This window comes from Dunckerocampus dactyliophorus, chromosome 13, assembly GCF_027744805.1.
Source record: "Dunckerocampus dactyliophorus isolate RoL2022-P2 chromosome 13, RoL_Ddac_1.1, whole genome shotgun sequence".
Taxonomy (NCBI): Eukaryota; Metazoa; Chordata; class Actinopteri; order Syngnathiformes; family Syngnathidae; genus Dunckerocampus; species Dunckerocampus dactyliophorus.
This window is the reverse complement of record NC_072831.1, coordinates 9,946,970-9,965,813: the sequence shown is the minus strand read 5'-3', so window position 1 is coordinate 9,965,813 and position 18,844 is coordinate 9,946,970. Positions and strand designations below refer to the sequence as shown.

Sequence of the window (18,844 nt, the reverse complement as noted above, 5' to 3'; positions counted from 1 at the left end):
CCAAGCTGGATACCAACTCAATTCAGAATTTTATAGTCTTGTCATGAGCGTTCACGTGAAAGGTGCAGGGTTAGCAGATGAGCAATCAAAAACATGAACAGTGCACCGACAGCGCAGCTTACTTCACTCAGGAAAAATGATCTTCAGTATTAAGATCTACAGTATCAAGATATTACCCTTACTAAAAGAAACAAACATTTTTGCTGTGGAAAATAACATTGACAGCCATATTTACTGTGTTAGATGTGTGTTCGTATGTTGAAATATTTACCCTTTTTTACTGGGGCTGTCACAAGATATCAGATCTTGCGAGATTAAAACATGACTATATTTCTTGTTTAGAGAAAAGCTGTCCCATGACAACAGGGCAGCCACAAGCCGATCAGACTGAACTATGGCATCGCGACTGTGAATGATAATACACGTAATATAGAAGTGGCAGTGCACGAAGTAGGATTGGAACCACACAAAGTGCTTTACGCATAAACCTTGATCAAAGTTACCTTAGATTTGCTTAATATTGTAAATTACTAATGCTCCAAGTTAGTAGCAGAAATGAAAGTCCGGTGAAGTATCAAAGACAATGTATTGGAATATATAGGCGTAAATGGCTGTCTTTCTTTATTGATAATGGTACTGCGGTGACCAGCACTGCGTCATAGCATACCTCATAAGAATGTATCTGGGTCATTCTCCTGAAAGGAGTAGCTAAAGCGTGACATAGCAAGCAAAAATTCTGTTATTTTCTAACCAATTTGCATATTAAAATAAAATATAATTTGTTCTGTTTCAGTTTATGAAGGAAAACTTGCAAGAAAATATTTCATGGTCCAGCGGAGCACTGATAACTGAAATCTCAATTGTAACATTTATATAAAAAAATACCCAAATTTCAGTGATGTTTACTTAGTGAATCCCTGGGACCCACAGGTGTTGAATTGAGTGGGTCCCTGGAAAATTCATTGGGTCTCCAATGGAAAAAAAATGCGTTTTTTTTCTATTTCTTATATTTTTTTAAGATCATTTTGATGGTAGTATACTACCGGATATACTAATTTATGTTAAAAATGTATCTAAACAAATACAATTCCAAAGGTTAAAAGTTTACAGATACAATGCAATGTACGAGCTATGTTGAGATACTGTACTATTATACTGAAAATACAGCTGCAATATGTAGTGTATATCATAGTCCGTGCGGCGTCTGCTCCCAAACTGCAGGGGGCAGTGTATTGAAAACACGCGTCTACCACAGTACTAGAGTGGAAGTTTGCCATTGTTTACTTGACTTCCAACATGGAGGACACTTGTATCCGGCAGGAGAATGTGCTGTACAAGTCCCTGTAGTGGAAATAATGACGAGCTGCGATTGCAGCACTTCTATTCAAAGGGAGAGTGGACCACCTTCTCTTCCTTTTCTGTCACTGCAACAAATCAATACAACACAATTCCTCTTCAAGAAGTAGACGCGCAAGTGTCGCCATGTCGGAAGTCAAGTAAAAGATTGCAAACTTCTTCCGCTCTAGTTTAGTACCGTGGTAGACGTCGTAGCGGCTCTTTTCCGCGCGTCTCGTTCGAGCGGAAAGTATAACCCATAGCTTCCCGTTATCTTCGCTGACTCTGCACCGCCCATGGCGACAAACTAGTCACTGACCGATTACGTCACTTTTAGACGACAACTGATTGGTTGTTGGGCGCGGCTTTAGAGGCTGTGATCTCTTATTGGTCAGTGGGCGGTACTGTTATTGGCTAGATCTGGTATCTGCAAACCTAACCTGTTTGGTAGCCGGTTAGCGCTAGCTGGAAATGACCGTGGCGACGTATCTGCTGAGAAGGGAGCTTCGTAGGACGGCATATTCGGATTTAAACCGCAAACTTATTCAGGATAAGGAGAAATTCTGCTTCGTAGTACATGTCCCGGAAGTGTGGCGCCGATGGCCTACTCATCAAAATATTGTTGTTTTGACGAATGACGTCCCTATGGAGAATTGGCGAATGTTGACGTCAGACACCACTTCCTATTAACAAACACGTTTGCTGTTAGCTTAGCTAGCATGGCGTCCTCAGCGGGACCCCGCACTGCTGGCTCGGCGGGAAGGCCACCGCCTCGGCCGCCTCTTCCCGCCGGTGTCATGGTGGAGTCTGTGGACGACGCGGAGGGTCTGTACGTGGCGGTGGAACGGTGCCCGCTGTGCAGCACGTCTCGCCGCAGACTGACGTGTGCCCGCTGCGTCCAGGCCGGAGACTTCGCCTACCTGGACGCCAGGAACACGGAAAGGTGAGATGACGTTTGGATATTTTTAATTGACTTCCATGTTAAAAAAAAACACCAACTTATTACCTTTTATTAGTTTATACACACATATAAATACTCTCTTTCCATCGACCATATTGGCTGCAGCAAAAGCAACGTAGATATGTAGTACATATATCTTACACAAGTCAGCAAGAAATCAAACAAGCAAACTTAACATTTATTTCTATAGCCGCGCAGTTACATTTTCTTAAGCATGGTGAGCGTTACCACAGCAGCTAACTGCAGCTATTTTAGCACTTTAGCACTGTTGTATCTGACACATTTGGATCATTGACTTACTTTATAACACTACAACAATAATATAGATGAGGACAAATTCAACTATATCAAGCAATGCGTTTTATTCATATAGATAAATGAATTTTTACCAGTCTGTCATAATTGCTGTACTTATTCTCAGTCTTTTTTATGTCTTCACTTATTCTGACTTATTTATTCCTATTTTATGACAGATTTATTTTTTTCCTTCATGCTGAATAAGCTACAGTGTCATTTTTTACTCCTATTTACTTACTGATATTTGATGTACTTCCTGACTTGTTGCATTTTTCCGGTTTTAGTTTGGAGTTCAGTCTGTGAAATGTGAATTATGCTTCTGTTGGGCGACACAAGCATACGCTACACTAGCTCACTCCTCCCTGTAAACCAGGGGTGTCAAACTCGTGCCATGGAGGGTAGAGACACTGCAGGTTTTCTTTCCAGCCAGTCACTAAAGCAGGTGATTTTAATGATCAACACCTTCAGTTTGAGGGAAGGAGCTCATCAATTAAATCACCTGCCGAAGAAACTGGTTGGAGAGAAAACCTGCAGCGTCTCTGCTCTACAGGGCATGAGTTTGACACGTGCTGTAAACCCTCTTCCACAGTGTGATGTGTACCTTCTAACCTTGCGGACAATAAAGCCGTGATTGGTCGGCTTGTAGATCATTATTTCCTGTGTGTATACAATCCGTTCAGTGGGCGGCCAGCCCACCTCAGCCAACGCATCCGACTTGCAATGAAAATTACAATTATAACGCATCAATTAGTTCCAGCTGCAATAATGGACCCCTTCTCTCTTTAATTACCATCATTCGCTCACTACGAAGGAAGCTAATTAGCTATATAGTCGACAAGAGTTGTGGCTGCTCACGGAGTTGATGTCAAGTCAAATGCTCAACCCTGCTGAAGTGCTATAAAAGCGGGGATATTTTTGTCTTCTGTTTATTTTCACAATTGTGTGTTTTTTTTTTATGTGTAGTTATTGTTATATCTATATATTGTTACAGGTGGTCCTCGGGTTACATGTAAGTTCTGTTCCTAGACTGTGATGTAAGTCAAGTGTTGATGTAAGTCAAACCTGTAGCTAAACTGAACCTAAATTCACCTGTAAGTCATTCACACTGTACACAGAACACATGAAGGACATAAAATACAGCAATGAAACAAAATACTGTAGAAGAATTCAATTAAACCGTAATAAAAAGAGGACAACTAACGTTTATTAGCTGAGATTTATTGGGAGGAGGAAGCAGAAGAGACAGGCAAAGCTGCAGGGGAATCTGCAGAAGGTGTTGAGATAGCGCTTACAGAAGGGGTTCTCACACTTTTTCAGCCTGCAAGCTACTTTTAAAATGACCAAGTCCCAAAGAGCTACAGTACCTCCTACTATAAACATACAAATTATATAAATTTACTATACAGTTATATACATTTACTATGTTTATAAATATGAGTATTTATGTACCATGTACCAGACGATAATTAAGCAATTAATCTATGGGGTGTTTGTACGAAACAGCCAAAGTCCTAACGACTTAACCCGAGGACCACCTGTGTGTGTGTGTGTGTATATACAGTTGAGGTCAGAAGTTTACATACAGTTGACCCAAAAATATTCAATTCTAATTTTACCTTCTAATTTCAAAGAATTGAATCCAACTGCTCATGGTAATAATTGGGCACAGTGTCACCTTCATTTTATCAATGATCTTTCATAGATTAAAAGCAAAGGATAAATTTGTTATGTCAAAATATGTCAAAATAATGATGGGTCAAAGGTTTACATACACTGAATAACTTGGTTCAATTCCAGTAGTAGATGGTAAGATAATGTTAAGTAATCATTGGTAATGGTCCACTGCCACCAAGTGACAACCTCATTGATGACTTATTACATAATGATATTTACATAACCATGCCATAGCCCTCCTGAATGTATACTGTAAAAGCCCTCTCCCCAGTGCTAGGTGGCCACTATGACAATTCTGCAACATGGGGAAGTCGAAGGAACTTAGCCAAGACCTCAGAAGGCGTATAGTGGAGTTGCACAAGGATGGATTGTCACTTGGAGCAATTTCCAGGCAATTAGATGTGCCACAACCCACCACTCAAACCGTTGTTGCAAAGTACAAGAAGCTTGGGACAACAGCTACCCTGCCAAGGAGTGGTAGGAAGAAGAAATTGACGCCAAGAGAGGAGCGAAACATCGTCAGAAAGGTGCAGAAGAGTCCCACAACCACCAAGAGGGAGCTCTGTCATGATTTGAAGGCAGTTGGCAAAGATGTGTCTGTCTCCACTGTTAAACGAGTTCTGCACAAGAATGGTCTCCATTGGTTCCAAGCCAGAAAAAGCCGTTACTCACAGAAAGGCATCGTAAAGCCCGTCTGAAGTTTGCAAGAGAACATGTGAACAAGGAGACTACATTCTGGAAGCGAGTTCTTTGGTCCGACGAGACCAAAATGGAACTGTTTAGCCACAACAAAAACAGGTGAAGCCTTCAATCCGAAGAACACGATACCCACTGTGAATCATGGTGGCGGCAACATCATGTTGTGGGGTTGCTTTGCTTCGTCTGGCACTGGTACACTCCAGAAGATAGAAGGCATCATGAAAAAGGAGCATTACATTGAGATTCTACAGAACAACGTCAAGACGTCAGCCCAGAAATTGAATCTGAAGCGGAACTGGATCTTTCAACAGGATAACGATCCTAAACACACAGCCAAAATTGTGACCAAATGGTTCGAAGACAAGAAAATCAAGGTCCTGGACTGGCCTTCACAAAGCCCTGACCTTAATCCTACAGAAAATCTCTGGTCTGAGCTAAAAAAAAAAAACGTGTCCGTAGACGCAAAACATGAAATTTGACTCAGCTGTACACTTTCTGCCAAGAGGAATGGCCAAAGATTCCAGAAAGCTACTGCAGGAAGCTTATAGACGGTTATCCCAAGCGACTGATGGCAGTTATCAAGGCCAAAGGGGGTTCAACCAAGTATTAAATCATGTTGGAGGAGGTGTATGAAAACATTTGAGCCACTGAACTTCAGAAAAATGTCAAACTATGTTATATAATTCTTGAATAAAGAAACTGTCTTCAATAAATCAATCAAGAAAATGAAGTAGAAATCTGAAATATATTGTCATAAGAAAACTATATTTGAGGGATAAGTGTAACCCGTTAAAAATTGTGATTAAATGTTTTTTTTCCAAGGTGTATGTAAACTTCTGATCTCAACTATATAAATATATATATATATATATACAGTATATATATATATTTTTTTTTACAAAGTCAGGGAGGGAATAAGTTGTTGGACACAGGAGTGCTGTGAAGGATTTGAATGAGCACCAATAGTAGTTTTTACTTTTCTTGACTTATTTTAGCACTATTGACTTTATTATGTTCAATTTTATGCAGTAAAAGGCAATAATGATTTTATTATTCTTGGTATTGTCTTATATTGTAGCTATATATTGTATAATTGCTTACCAATACGTTTATTGGTAAAAACATATTAAATTCTTACTATTTAAAATCTTTGACCCGTGTTTTATTGTGATGGAGCTCCATAGCAAACATTGCAGTATAGCAAACAGCGCCCTCTTGAGGGGAAACCCTGCTTATTGTGCGTGACGTGCCAGGTGTGTCTTCAGGTACGCAGACAAGATGGCGAGGCTGAAGACTCTGAAAGAGGAGGAGCAGCGGCTGCAGCAGAGGTGAAAGTTAGCTAAGGAAATGTTCATTACTTGTTCATTTAAATACTGATCACATGACCTGATGCACTCACAGCGTGGTCCGTGCCATGCACAGGAAGCTAGAGAGCGATGAGACGGTGAGTGTTCACGGCAAACTTTGTGCCGCCACAGGAACTACTTAATGATGTTTGTTGTGTTGGCTCCTCAGAAGTGGAAAATGATGGCGTGCACCATAAAGATGGAGCAGCTCAAGGAGGCACTGGTGTGCGCTCACGAGGAAGTGAAGAGCGGTGAGCCAACTTCTTCCTTGCTAGGCCGGCTTCCCCTAGCACAGGAGTGGGCAAACCTTTTGACTCACGGGCCACATTGGGTTAAAAAAAAAAAAGCGGCCGTCTGCATAAAGGTGGTCATGAAGCAGAACAATGAAATAACACAACAAAAGTTAACTCATCACATAAATCAACTGCTGCTGCCACGTGGGTAATAGACAACAACCAAGCGCTAAACATAACATCTAACTTAAACTTTTATTTACATACAAGTGCCCGCTGGGCATGCTGGGTAGTTTTGTGGCAACAACAATATGAACTGTGAATGATAGAACATTGGATCTCAGGAGTATGTGAATGTCTCTCCTTCTTTACTTCCCTGACGACCTCCTTAACATGTTTTGCAATCAAGCAAAAATGCGACAAACACGGAGAGAGTGCCACAAGCTACCCAGTATGTCTTGCGGCGGGAATGTATGGGTCTAATTTTGGCATGGATGCTGTGCATAGACATTTATTTGTATGCCCACATGGTGCAGTAGGTAGGTTCCTACGTGTGTTGACGTGTTGTTATTTGGATCGCTTTTTTGGACAAGCTACAGATTGCATCTGACTATTTCCTGTGTGATTCAAGCGTGCCACAGTAGCACTGCAAGTCATGCTGCCAGCTACAGTTTTGATGTTAAGGTTATTAAAAAAAAAAAAAAGTAATTTGGAAATTAGGATGTTCGGCGGGCCGCAGTTTGCCCGCCCCTGCCCTAGCGTCTCACTAACTGGCTGTGTCCTGTCCACCGCAGACAAAGAGCTGCTGCTGCGCTCCCAGGATGAGTGCCAGCGGCTGCAGCGGCGTGCCGGGCGCCATCAACTCAAGCAGGACAAGATTGAGCGCCACAACCGCCGACTGGGCGAGCTTCTGGAGCGACGCAAGCACGAGCTGCACGAGCGACTGAGTCAGTTGGCGGCTCTGCGGCGAGATCACATTGTGGAGCTGAGTGCGCACATCTTCCCCACACGAGAGGAGAAGGCGTGCAGCAGGTAAGCGTCGTCTTGTCTTTTTCCCCGACTTCTTGACGTGTTTGTCACGACCATCTCACAGAGATCCCGCTGACGTGGCGGCCGAGTGCGACACCGCGTTGACATCCAGCACAGTCAGTGAGTTGGCCGAGGCACGCAGGACCACCTACCTGTCAGGTCGTTGGATCTGGGACGACCAGAACGGTGAGACCAGCATCAGCATCACAAGTCCTGCCGTCACGCTTCCTAGCAACGGAGATTGCTCCGCCTATTATAGCTGGGTGGAGGAGAAGAGCACCAATCAGGAGCCAGGTAGCTTGATGTACCCCACCTGTTCTGTCAGTCCTGTCAGTACCTGTCAGTCTTGTCCATCACAAATGCATCATTTCTTGCCGTCAGAACTGGACCACATCAACCCCGCCCACACCATCAGCGCTGCGTTGTGCTACGCCACCCAGCTGATCACCATTTTGTCGCACATCCTGGACGTCAACTTGCCCAAGAAGCTGTGCAACAGGTGGGAGGAGATTCAACTCAGGCGCCGCTCAGGCTCGCTTGACCACTCAACCTTGTGACTTTTTCTTCCCAGCGAATTCTGTGGTGACAACCTGAGCCGGTACCGCTTCACTCGGGCCCTGAACAAACTCAACACCAACTTGCTGCATCTCTGCTTCTCTCAGGTAGGTAACCACAGCAACATGCAAACATGTCATGTTGTCGTGACATTGTGTGTGTGTGTGTGTGTGTGTGTGCACAGCATGTGGACAGCGACAAACTCCACCCCCACCACACCCTCCGGAACATCATGTTCCTCGTTTCCCCCAGCAACGCTAACCTGGGCAGGTAAGAACTTTTTGTGATTGTCATTGTTATGGAAATGCGCTGTCACATGACTGATGCTGCGGTTCAGGACAGGTCCATTCGAGGTGAGTGCCGACCTGGAGGAGTCCATGGAGTTTGTGGAGCCGGAAGCGTCCGGGCCGATGGAGGAGAGTGGAGACGAAGCCGTGACGGACGAGGAGACAGATCTCGGGACAGACTGGGAGACGGTTCCGAGTCCACGCTTCTGCGATATCCCGTCACAGGTGAAAAAAAAGTTTGGTTGAGATTGAATTCGGGGTGACCCAAACCAAATAAGTTTCTGCTCCTTTCCTCAGCCAATGGAGCTTTCTCAGAGCACGCTGCAGGTGTCGCAGCCATCTGTCAACACAGGAGGAATGATCTCGTCTGCGGCCGCCTCCGTCACGTCCTGGTTTCGAGCGTATACGGGCCAGCGCTGACCAGGGTTGAACTTTGGGACTACCGGTTGTGATTCCTCAGAACCTAGAAGTCAGATCAAGACTGACACTTTGGGAAGAACAGAGGTTAGAGGTCACTTTGGATCTGTGAGGATGACTCCTTTGACATCGTCATGACGAACGCTTCCTGCTTTTGTCTTCTTCTAGGGTGTGTGAGTGTGAGTGAGTGTGCGCGATAGAGAGAGACATACACACACGCTGGTTACCCTGGTAACAGGGACATTGTTTCCAAGCGCCGTCTTTAATTGGCACGAAAGTTGTCCCAATCAACAATGATACTGACAAGCCTCCTATAGGGGCATAGCTTGGAAGGTTTTGCGTTGCCATGGAATGTTCTGTAAAATAAATGTTTTTACTTCAAAGTTAAATAGAACTCTATAGTGGTGTACTTTACTAATGGTGCTGTAGTATTACAGTAAAGCTTAGATGTTTGCTTATACAGTGGAACCTTTCTTAGCGTAAGCCCGTACCTGTTAGGTTTATGAAAAAGATTTTGCCTCTGTTTGCATACATTTTCCGGCTAGCGTACAATATGGCTACATTCGCACTGTGGTGTATCATGACCAACTGGGATATTTTGTTGAAATTCGATTTTTTTATGTGATCGTTCACATTAACAAAAAAATGCCACTTGTTAATGTGAACGGGAAGTGACGCACATGTGCAAAAGCCCACTTCTAACGATTCTGCCGTGTGTTTACGGAAGTAAATATTGCCTCAATTTGTGCTCTCCCAGGTATGTTTGTGGCAATTTCAAGGATTTTGTGCAACGGGAGTCAACATTTTCTCAACCAGATGACTTTTGGCTATGGCAGTGTGTGGAGAACCTGCTGCTATGTCTGTTTGGAGGAACGTTTAGGTGGATGTTGGAGCCAGGAGTGGTGGGACATTGACGTGAGCTGCTTCACTGACACTTTAAAAAAAAAAAAAAAAAAAAATCAGATGACAAGACTAAATTTTGCCTACATCGGTGAGTACCTTTTATCCAAGTCTCGCAAGGCAACAATTTGAAACAACTGGAATTGTACTGTTAATTCTGACATGAAAAAAAAAATCGGATACAGGTCCCTTATGAACAAAAAAATGGGAACTGACCTGCAGTGTGACTGTAGCCATATGGCTCGCATCTTGTCGTGTCAATTGTGCTTCTCACCTTCTATATGAAATGTTGGCCCTTGCAACTTTCTTTGGCTCCCTTGGGCGTTGTTTTGCAGCCATGACCGAAAGAAAAGCAGAAACTTAAGGTGAGAAACACTATTCAGTTCAAGAAATAACAGCAAAATAGCAAAACACGAAGGTGGTGTCCGTGTTGATGTCGCTGCCATATCACTGTCTTACGTCTTTATTTGAGGTAATAGTAACCTTAAATGTTCATTTATCCCTTTTAATTAAGGTTTAAGGTTAATTGGATTCACATGATTTCTTATGGGGGAAAATGTATTCACTTAGATTATGTTTCAGTTTGAGTCGGACCTTCTGGAATGGATTCGTGACGCTAACCAAGGTTCCACTGAATTAATCCGTTAATCTTTTTGAATTTATGCATCATATTTAATCAATGATGCATCATTATACACATCTTAAGAACAGTTGAAAAATTGCTAGAATTTGCATTTTGCACATTTGGATCTTAATGAGGTTTTAAGTAGAGCTACAATATGCAAAAGCAAGAAGGGGGAGTGAGATAAAAAAAACATTTGGAACTTGTAATTTAAACAAAAAAAAAGAAAAGTTGTTTATCACCTGATCAAAAGTTTAAGACCACAAGCTAAAAAAAAAAAAATATATGTTTAGGCATTCACACCAGGGGTGTCAAACTCGTGCCATGGAGGGCCGAGACACTGCAGGTTTTCTTTCCAGCCAGTTTCTCCAGCAGGTGACTTAATTTATGAGCTCCTCACCTCATATTGAAAGAGGTGTTGATCGTTAAAATCACCTGCTTTAGTGACTGGCTGGAAAGAAAACCTGCAGTGTCTCAGCCCTCCATGGCACGAGTTTGACACCCCTAATTCACACTGTCATGCCCTCCTGATGGCTAAAGCTAAGAAGCTTTCTCTTTTTGAACGTGGTCAGATTGTCGAGCTGCATAAGCAAGGCCTCTCGCAGTGTGCCATTGCTGCTGAGGTTGGGTGCAGTAAATCAGTCATTCTACATTTGTTGAAAGATCCTCAGCATTATGGACCAAAAAAGTCAATGGGTAGACCCAAAAAAATCACACCTGTGCTGAGCCGGAGGATCCGATTGGTTGTCCATCAAGACACGGGGCAGTGTTGGACCCACATTAAGGCCTGCCGACTGCAGCGCAATAACCATCAAATGGCATCTGCGGGAAAATGGTTTAAAAAAACAAATTCAAAGACCTCTTCTCCTTCAACGTCACAAAACTGCCTGTTTAGACTTTGCCAGGGAGCATCAAACATGGGACATGGAAAGATGGAAAAAAGTTTTATTCTCTGATGAGAAAAAATGTAACCTTGACGGTCCAGATGGCTTCCAACGTTACTGGCATGACAAGGAGATCTCACCTGAGATGTTTTCTACCCGGCACAGGGAAGGGGGGTCCTTCATGATCTGGGGTGCTTTTTCATTCAGTGGAACACTGGAGCCTCGGGTGGGGCAGGGTCGTCAAAGAGCGGATGCTTATGTGCAGATGTTGCAGCGGGCATCATGACTGAGGGCCCTCGTCTGTGTGGTAACAGCTGGGTTTTTCAACAGGACAACGCTGCAGTTCACAATGCTCGCTTGACCATAACATCACTCTTTTGCACCATCCCGTATGTTCACCTGACATAAATCCCATAGAAAACATTTGGGGACGGATGACAAGGGAAGTTTATAAAAATGGTCAGTCATTTCCAGACAGTTGATGACCTTCGTAAAGCCACTAGCCTCCTGGAAACACTCGCATCAAGCATGCCCAAATGAATTTTTGAAGTGATTAATAAAAATGGTGGAGCTACTCATTACTGAGTCCTACTGAGAACATTTTTTGTTCTGGTTTTGAGAGTTTTTTGTTATATTTTTGAGCGATGGTCTTTTGATCAGCTGATAAACAGCCTATTTCAGTTTATTGTTTTCAATAAATTACTTTTTCAAAATGCTTTTTGTCTCACTCCCCCTTCTTGCTTTTGCATATTGTAACTCTAATTAAAACCTCATTACGATCCAAATGTGCAAAATGCAAATTCTAGCAATTTTTCAACTGGTCTTAAGATTTTGCTCAGGATTGTATATGTATGTGTGTGTGTGTGTGTGTGTGTGTGTGTGTGTGTATTATATATCCACACATGCATAAATGCATTTGTGTTGTAATTAATGAGTCACATGTATTAATTCCTGCTTTATATTTATTTGTATTTTTTTAATGACTCATATTTATTCGGTGCCATGTTTAGGGGGTGTGTGCAGTAGAGCAATATGTCCACATGATGGCAGCCAAGCAACTCTGAAAAAGCCTTAGAGGAAGCGGAAGAGGCGGAGCAACGTGAAGCTGCGTCACTTAAACTAAGATGGCGGACGCAGATGGTGAGTGTTCATGTTCTCGTCGGACCACTTTTACTTTAAAATGTGGAGGGTTTTCCCCTCTTTGTCATTTATGCGCATTTATGTGCAGGAGAGTTAGATTTTAAAAAAGGCATTTGCTAATGCGTGAAATTACCACGTTGTTTATGTTAACCTTTAAATGCGTAATTATAGAGTTCTTAAATCTAAGTCTAAATCTGAATGAAGAAAGCCGTCATCGTTGTGTAAAGTTGATCACCGTTGATGACCATTGAGCAATCAAATGAACGCGTGTGGAGCTCAGCCGGCCTGTTAGTATTCAGTTAGCCTGTAGCAGCTAACGAGCACGTGTTGCTGTAGCGACCACGTGGGCTAATCGATTCTCAAAGTCTGTGAAACTTTATTCCGGTGCAACCGAAGTTTTCAGCATCAAGTTTAAAAAATATCGCATTTAATGATTTATTTACTTACTAGTTTAGGTAAAGTGTTGTCTACATAGATTTTGGTCTGTATATTTCTATGGTATGTAACCCGCTTGTGGGTATCCAGTGATATGGTTAATGTTGGGACTTGTGCTTTACAGTATCAAAGAAGAAGAAGAAGGCAAAGAAAGTTAATGATGTTGGGGTGAGTTTCAAGTGTGTACACGTTAAGTTGATTTGTGTTTATTTAATATCAACATTTGTTTACATGATTTAATATCAACAAACTGTCCGACAGGATGTTCAGCAGAGCGGCGACTTCTTCATCCAACCAGAAAGCAAAATTCCTGCCTTGGACACGTCTCAGTGGCCCCTCCTCCTGAAGGTGAGTTCACAGCAAAATGTACCAGTGTGTTTGTGTGACATGATGAATTTGTTTATCCATTCGCTGAGCGGCATCCAGTGGAGCCCAGTCTTTGTTCCTGTTCTGGGGACGGAGCCTCTGCACTTCAGGGCGTTTTTGGCGTTCTGCCGAAAAACACTTGAATTGTATGAGTTGAGGGCTCAACTGGCGGCTGCAGAGACGACCGGAACATTCTGATCACACGAGTGACCGTGTTGGCGGCGGCGAAAAGTGGAGACAGGCAGTAAGCATGTCTTTCCCCACAGAACTTTGACAAACTCAACGTTCGCACGTCTCATTACACGCCACTTCCCAGTGGCAGTAATCCCCTCAAGAGGAGCATCCAGGATTACATCAGGTGAGACTGACAAGCGTCATGTGCACGTTAATAGAAAGCTGACCTTGGCTTCTCCTTCAAGGTCAGGCTTCATCAACCTGGACAAGCCTGCCAACCCGTCCTCTCACGAGGTGGTGGCGTGGATCCGCAGGATCTTGCGTGTGGAGAAGACTGGTCACAGCGGAACACTGGACCCCAAGGTCACCGGCTGTCTGATCGTGTGTGTGGACCGAGCCACGCGATTGGTCAAATCCCAGCAGAGTGCAGGTTGGTGGTCTCTGCATGTTCTGATGGGAAGCTGAAGGCCGATTCTGGTGGATCTGGCCTGGCTGACCCATCACAATAAAAGCTCAGCAGACCCCGCTTCACTCCTCTGCTGTCCTGCAGGGAAGGAGTACGTGGGAATCGTTCGGCTGCACAACGCCATTGAGAGCGAGCACACACTGGCTAGGGTAAGTCATTCAAATAACGAAATCTGGAGCCCTGATGCACAGTGGCCATGTGACATTTTTGCAGGCGTTGGAGACCCTGACAGGCGCTCTGTTCCAGCGACCGCCGCTAATAGCCGCCGTCAAGCGCCAGCTGAGAGTGCGAACCATCTATGAGAGCAAACTAGTGGAATACGACCCAGACAGGAGGCTTGGTAAGGTGACCATATTAGCTTGCTAATCTTGGCCACCGGGGAGGTCAGAGGTCACCCATGTGTCTTCCAGGTATCTTCTGGGTCAGCTGCGAGGCCGGAACTTACATCAGGACTCTGTGTGTCCACCTGGGTCTTCTCCTGGGGGTTGGTGGTCAAATGCAGGAGCTCAGGAGAGTCCGTTCTGGAGTTCTGGGAGAGAAGGTTTGTCACTTCCTGTCTCGGCTTTCTGATCTTGCCCACCAAAGTGTTGAGTTCAGTCTGACTGCTGGTGTTAGACTGCTAATTAAACTTTGGGAGAGAAAAAGTGCAGCTGAGATGTTTGTTTCATTTCAAAGTCTCAGTGCTGACATTTGCTGCGGTGTTTCCCATACATTCATTTGTGTCAGCTCGCCACAAATCGATTTCCCCACATGTTGTTCTAACTACTGTCTACAGTAGATGCTTCTAAACACAACTCGTACACCAGTGGCCAAATGTATAAACAATGCATAGACATGAAAAGTTTGCTTTCACCACTTCCCACAAATTTTTCCAAACGTATAAAAATGCATGGGTGGTGAGAGCGTGTGCGCTGGTACGCATCTTTCACCCCGCCACTTTCCACTTATTTTTCCCAAATGTATCATGATCTGCAAAAATTTGTTGGTGGCATAAGCACTTTTTGTAGACATGGCAAAGAGGAGGCGCGTGGTGTCGTGTCATAAACATGCAATGGATGCCAATAAAGGTTTATCAATCATTGCATTAACTGTCATGTCGTTATTGACTTAACGTGTGGAAAGCGTTGCTGTTTTACATAACACTGGCGGAAATGATCAATCAAATCTAATACAGCGGAACCTCGGTTAACGTGTTTTTCCAGTTAATGTCTAATTTTTTTTTTTTTGCCTCTTTTGGTGTGTAATGACCACATGTAATGACGCGCGTCTTGTCGTGTTTATACACTGCGTGAGTTCACTTATTTTTATCACAAGACATCCTTGTTGCTTGTGCTTCTGCTGTGTCCTCCAAACATACTTTTTCCAGTATTTCCACCAGTAATGTGAAATTCCTTTTTTCGCCCTCATCTTCTAACCAGCCGTGATTTAGAAAGTCAGCAGCCATCGTAACAAAGAAATCCAGGGTCTTTTAAATAGGGATGCTGCGTTCATGAGTCACTTTGCATTGATCTATGGTGAAGTGGAGACATACTGTAGAGAGGCTATGACGCGAGGCAAGGTTACAGTATTTATGTGCACACATCTACTTCTGGTGAGATCTATGAACCAGAAGTTGCACGAAAATGTGCATACACAAAGTTTGAATATTTGTTCATACGCACATTTTGTGTTTCTGATGTGCAGAAGTCAGAATTGCACGCACACTATAATAAGATGATACCTCTGGTCTGCCAGAGATTAAAGATGCTGTAGCAGAAGGGATCAGTGTTGCCAATGTAATCACTTTGTTGCTGTATTCATACCCCTCTAGGGTCTGTTTTTCAAAGAAACGACTAGCGACAAATGTATTTCCTGGTTGTATTGAACACTTTGAAAAGCTAACATGAAAGGGTATAATCACACTTCTCAACGAGCAGCGGGTCCCATCGTCGTCTCCCTTGTGACTGTCTGTGTGTGCATGTAGGACAACTTGGTGACCATGCATGACGTGTTGGACGCTCAGTGGCAGTTTGACCACAACAAAGATGAGTCGTACCTCAGGAGGGTCATCTTTCCTCTGGAGAAGCTGCTCGTCTCTCACAAACGTTTGGTGATGAAGGACAGCGCTGTGAGTCCTCCGTCCATATGAGGCAATCATCTCCCTCCACAGCGCTCAACCCTGCTGTCCTTTTTATCTCCAGGTCAACGCCATCTGCTACGGCGCCAAGATTATGTTACCAGGTGTCCTTCGCTACGAGGACGGCATTGAAGTCAACCAGGACATTGTTGTCATAACGACAAAGGGCGAAGCCATCTGTACAGGTGTGTTTGGGGCCGTTTGTGTGGGTATGGGGCCACATGATGACATGTGTAGCTGCAGGAGCTCTCGGGCTTTGACGACATGCTATCTATCACCCTTGTCTGATGGCTCCAAGACCTCATTTCTACTACTTGTCGCTTTAAGCTCGCTCACAAATGTTTCTGTATCAGCCGTCGCTCTCATGACAACTGCCGTCATTTCAACGTGTGATCACGGCGTGGTCGCCAAGATCAAGAGGGTCATCATGGAGCGAGACACCTACCCTCGGAAATGGGGTCTGGGTCCAAAGGTACCAAAGTCCAATGGTGGTTCTCAATTGGTGAACTTGTGTACTTTACACTTGGCCTTTTGGGTGCACAAGTACACACTTGCATACTTAGTGTTTGGTGCATAACTGTGTTCACACTAAGTATATTTAAATTCAGTTAGTGCACAGTCAATACCAGGATGTTGCACTCAAAATGGTGTGTGCAGTGATGGACATTTACTACCCTCAATAGTCTGTCATTGCTACTTAGCAGAAGTGGTTGCAATTCACCATTAAAAAGGAGAAAAGGTAAATACACTAAGTCCTCAAGTAATGAACACAATTGGTTCCAGATGACCGTTCTTAAGTCGGGGAAAAGGTAATATTACCAATGATATAGGTACTACATGTACGTGTATAAATATACAGTATGTGTGTATGTATGTAAATATTAATTTGAATGCAGTAGTATTAAATCGACAAATCGTCGTCGTTAGACTCTTCTAAAAGAGGTAGTGTTCTGTGGGTGGTGTAGAATTAAGCAGGCCTATTAACTCTTCATAAACTTTAATCACACGCTCTGTCCGGGTTGTATCATAAAACTCTTAGCCTTCCTCTCTCCTCTTCCTCGTCTTCCTGTATCTGTTGGTCCCATTAGCAGTGTCACAGTGCCCTCTGCTGGTCAAGCATGTACCAGTATAAATATGGTTTTGCCAGTCAAGCATGTAGCAGTATAAATATGGACTTATAAGGCAAAACACATGAAAAAAATAGGCCAGTCGGCTTGTGTTCGTATCTTCGAATGTTCGCACGTCGGATGTTCGTTAGTAGGGGACTTAGTGTATTGTGATCGTCCTTTCCAGGAAGAGTGCAGTAACACTACACTGTCAAAATTCAGTCAGGAGCCAAGTACACAGTATGCTTCTTGAAGTGTACTGACACAAGTATCCCATTTGAGACCTGTGTGAAGTGACAAAAGAAGTAACGTTGTTTGTACCATACCGCAAGGCGTCTCAGAAGAAGATGATGATCCAGAAAGGACTCCTTGACAAACACGGCAAACCAAACGGCAACACTCCAGATGCCTGGAAGAGTGACTACGTGGACTACAGGTAGGATGTAGGGTACAGGTAAAGGTGGTGCAGACGGTTATCCCGCCCTGAGCTGGTGTGCTTTTGGAGGGAGTCGGTCTGCTAGAAGAACTTTCAGTCCAAGCTTCTTGACTTTGCTGCTTGCTAAGTGACAGCTGGTCTGAGAACATTCATCACATGTTGTTTATTGGAATTAAAGTGTTTATGTTTTTAATCCATCACTGCAGTGTCTCCAAAGATGCTGAATCGTGTGTCACACCTGCCAAGGTAACTTTTCCATGTTGTGAATGCATGCATGCATGAAGGCCTCTTCCAACATTTTCTTTTTGTTTCTTTGTGCAGAGGAAGATACAGGAAGTGGACAGTGAAACAGAAGCCACACCTTCTGAGCATCCTCACAAAGAGAAGAAGAAGAAAAAAGAGAAACGGGTCAACCCGGAGGAGGTCCAGCCTGAGGATGCTGGAGCAGAGCCTGAGATGGTGAGTTGATTGAAATTGTGAAGCTGTGAATGAAGAAAAGATGGTGTGAAGATGTTTGTCATGCAGTTTGAAAGTGGCAAGAAGAAAAAGAAGAAGAAACAAAAAGATGAAGTGCCTGAGTGACCCCAGTCACAAGCCCCGTCCACAACACGTAATGTATGGTGGGATGAGAAGACTGCACAACAGACATCTTTAATTTTTTTTATACCTTTTGTTTTTGTAAATATGCTTTAAATAAAAGTGCTTGTTTTTCACTCCAGTGTCATTGATGAACCCAAAGATTTCCTAAATACCCACAATTACAATTTTAAAATTAATATTGGCAATGTCCACAATTCAAAGGTCTACTAAAATATCTGCAATAAATATCAACGATTCAAATATTTATTGAAATAAAGATCCATAAGACTAAAGTTTACTGAAATAGACACAAGTAACATTTACTAAATGGTCACAATTCAGAGATTTACTAAAATATTCACAATTGTAAGACTTGCATGAAAATTCCACAATTGTGTTTTTGACACAATTACAAGAAGTTACCTTCCTAAATGTTCCCGTCAACATAGCATTTCAGATGAAAGCCAATATCGTGTGTGTGTTTAAAAACATAAAGTGCATGTACTGTAAATGTGGGTATAGTAGTTTATACATAAAGATTCAAGATTCAGCAACAAAAAGAAGATAAAAAGTAACAGTGGACACTTACACCGTGTTTAAATGTGAATTTTTGCCCAATTGACATTTTTTTCCTGTATTACGCTCTATTCACGGGTTTATACTAGGGACCGTCAAATTACTAATTGCGTTGAGTTTGTTCAAGATCTTGTTTAATAGCTTGCAGGTCATGTCACCTAGGCACTCCAAATCACTAAGTATCATGCACACCTCGTTTTAAAACTTTAAG

General features: G+C 43.2%; 2 protein-coding genes and 2 non-coding genes across 7 annotated transcripts; all 4 read left to right on the top strand.

The window, feature by feature from the left end:
- Window positions 1–1,279: 1,279 nt before the first annotated feature.
- On the top strand, window positions 1,280–10,672 carry atg14 (autophagy related 14). 3 transcript variants are annotated; one of them, XM_054797162.1, is made up of 11 exons: window positions 1,281–2,278; window positions 6,220–6,294; window positions 6,368–6,410; window positions 6,482–6,563; window positions 7,340–7,577; window positions 7,639–7,868; window positions 7,956–8,073; window positions 8,146–8,236; window positions 8,314–8,399; window positions 8,472–8,641; window positions 8,714–10,672. In XM_054797162.1, exons 1-11 carry the CDS (start codon window positions 2,055–2,057, stop codon window positions 8,866–8,868), a joined length of 1,512 nt encoding a protein of 503 aa, XP_054653137.1. In that variant the 5' UTR covers window positions 1,281–2,054; the 3' UTR covers window positions 8,869–10,672. The 3 variants fall into 3 exon arrangements, with proteins under 3 accessions (XP_054653136.1, XP_054653137.1, XP_054653138.1); XM_054797163.1 differs by having other exon boundaries at window positions 1,282–2,278; window positions 6,232–6,294; window positions 8,467–8,641; XM_054797161.1 differs by having other exon boundaries at window positions 1,280–2,278; window positions 6,232–6,294; window positions 7,639–8,073; window positions 8,467–8,641.
- On the top strand, window positions 8,774–18,191 carry dkc1 (dyskeratosis congenita 1, dyskerin). 2 transcript variants are annotated; one of them, XM_054797164.1, is made up of 16 exons: window positions 8,774–8,920; window positions 12,250–12,379; window positions 12,939–12,982; window positions 13,076–13,162; window positions 13,447–13,538; window positions 13,600–13,784; window positions 13,905–13,969; window positions 14,034–14,160; window positions 14,231–14,361; window positions 15,784–15,927; window positions 16,001–16,121; window positions 16,290–16,408; window positions 17,375–17,478; window positions 17,685–17,724; window positions 17,800–17,937; window positions 18,004–18,191. In XM_054797164.1, the coding sequence occupies exons 2-16, from the start codon at window positions 12,364–12,366 to the stop codon at window positions 18,058–18,060; spliced, it is 1,470 nt and encodes a 489-aa protein (XP_054653139.1). In that variant the 5' UTR covers window positions 8,774–8,920; window positions 12,250–12,363; the 3' UTR covers window positions 18,061–18,191. The 2 variants fall into 2 exon arrangements, with proteins under 2 accessions (XP_054653139.1, XP_054653141.1); XM_054797166.1 differs by lacking the exons at window positions 17,685–17,724; window positions 17,800–17,937; window positions 18,004–18,191 and having other exon boundaries at window positions 17,375–17,482.
- On the top strand, window positions 13,197–13,382 carry LOC129193117 (small nucleolar RNA SNORD17). Its single transcript, XR_008573552.1, has one exon. It is a non-coding gene; the product is annotated as a small nucleolar RNA SNORD17 (small nucleolar RNA).
- LOC129193121 (small nucleolar RNA SNORD83) lies at window positions 16,153–16,229 on the top strand. Its single transcript, XR_008573555.1, has one exon. It is a non-coding gene; the product is annotated as a small nucleolar RNA SNORD83 (small nucleolar RNA).
- Window positions 18,192–18,844: the final 653 nt, after the last annotated feature.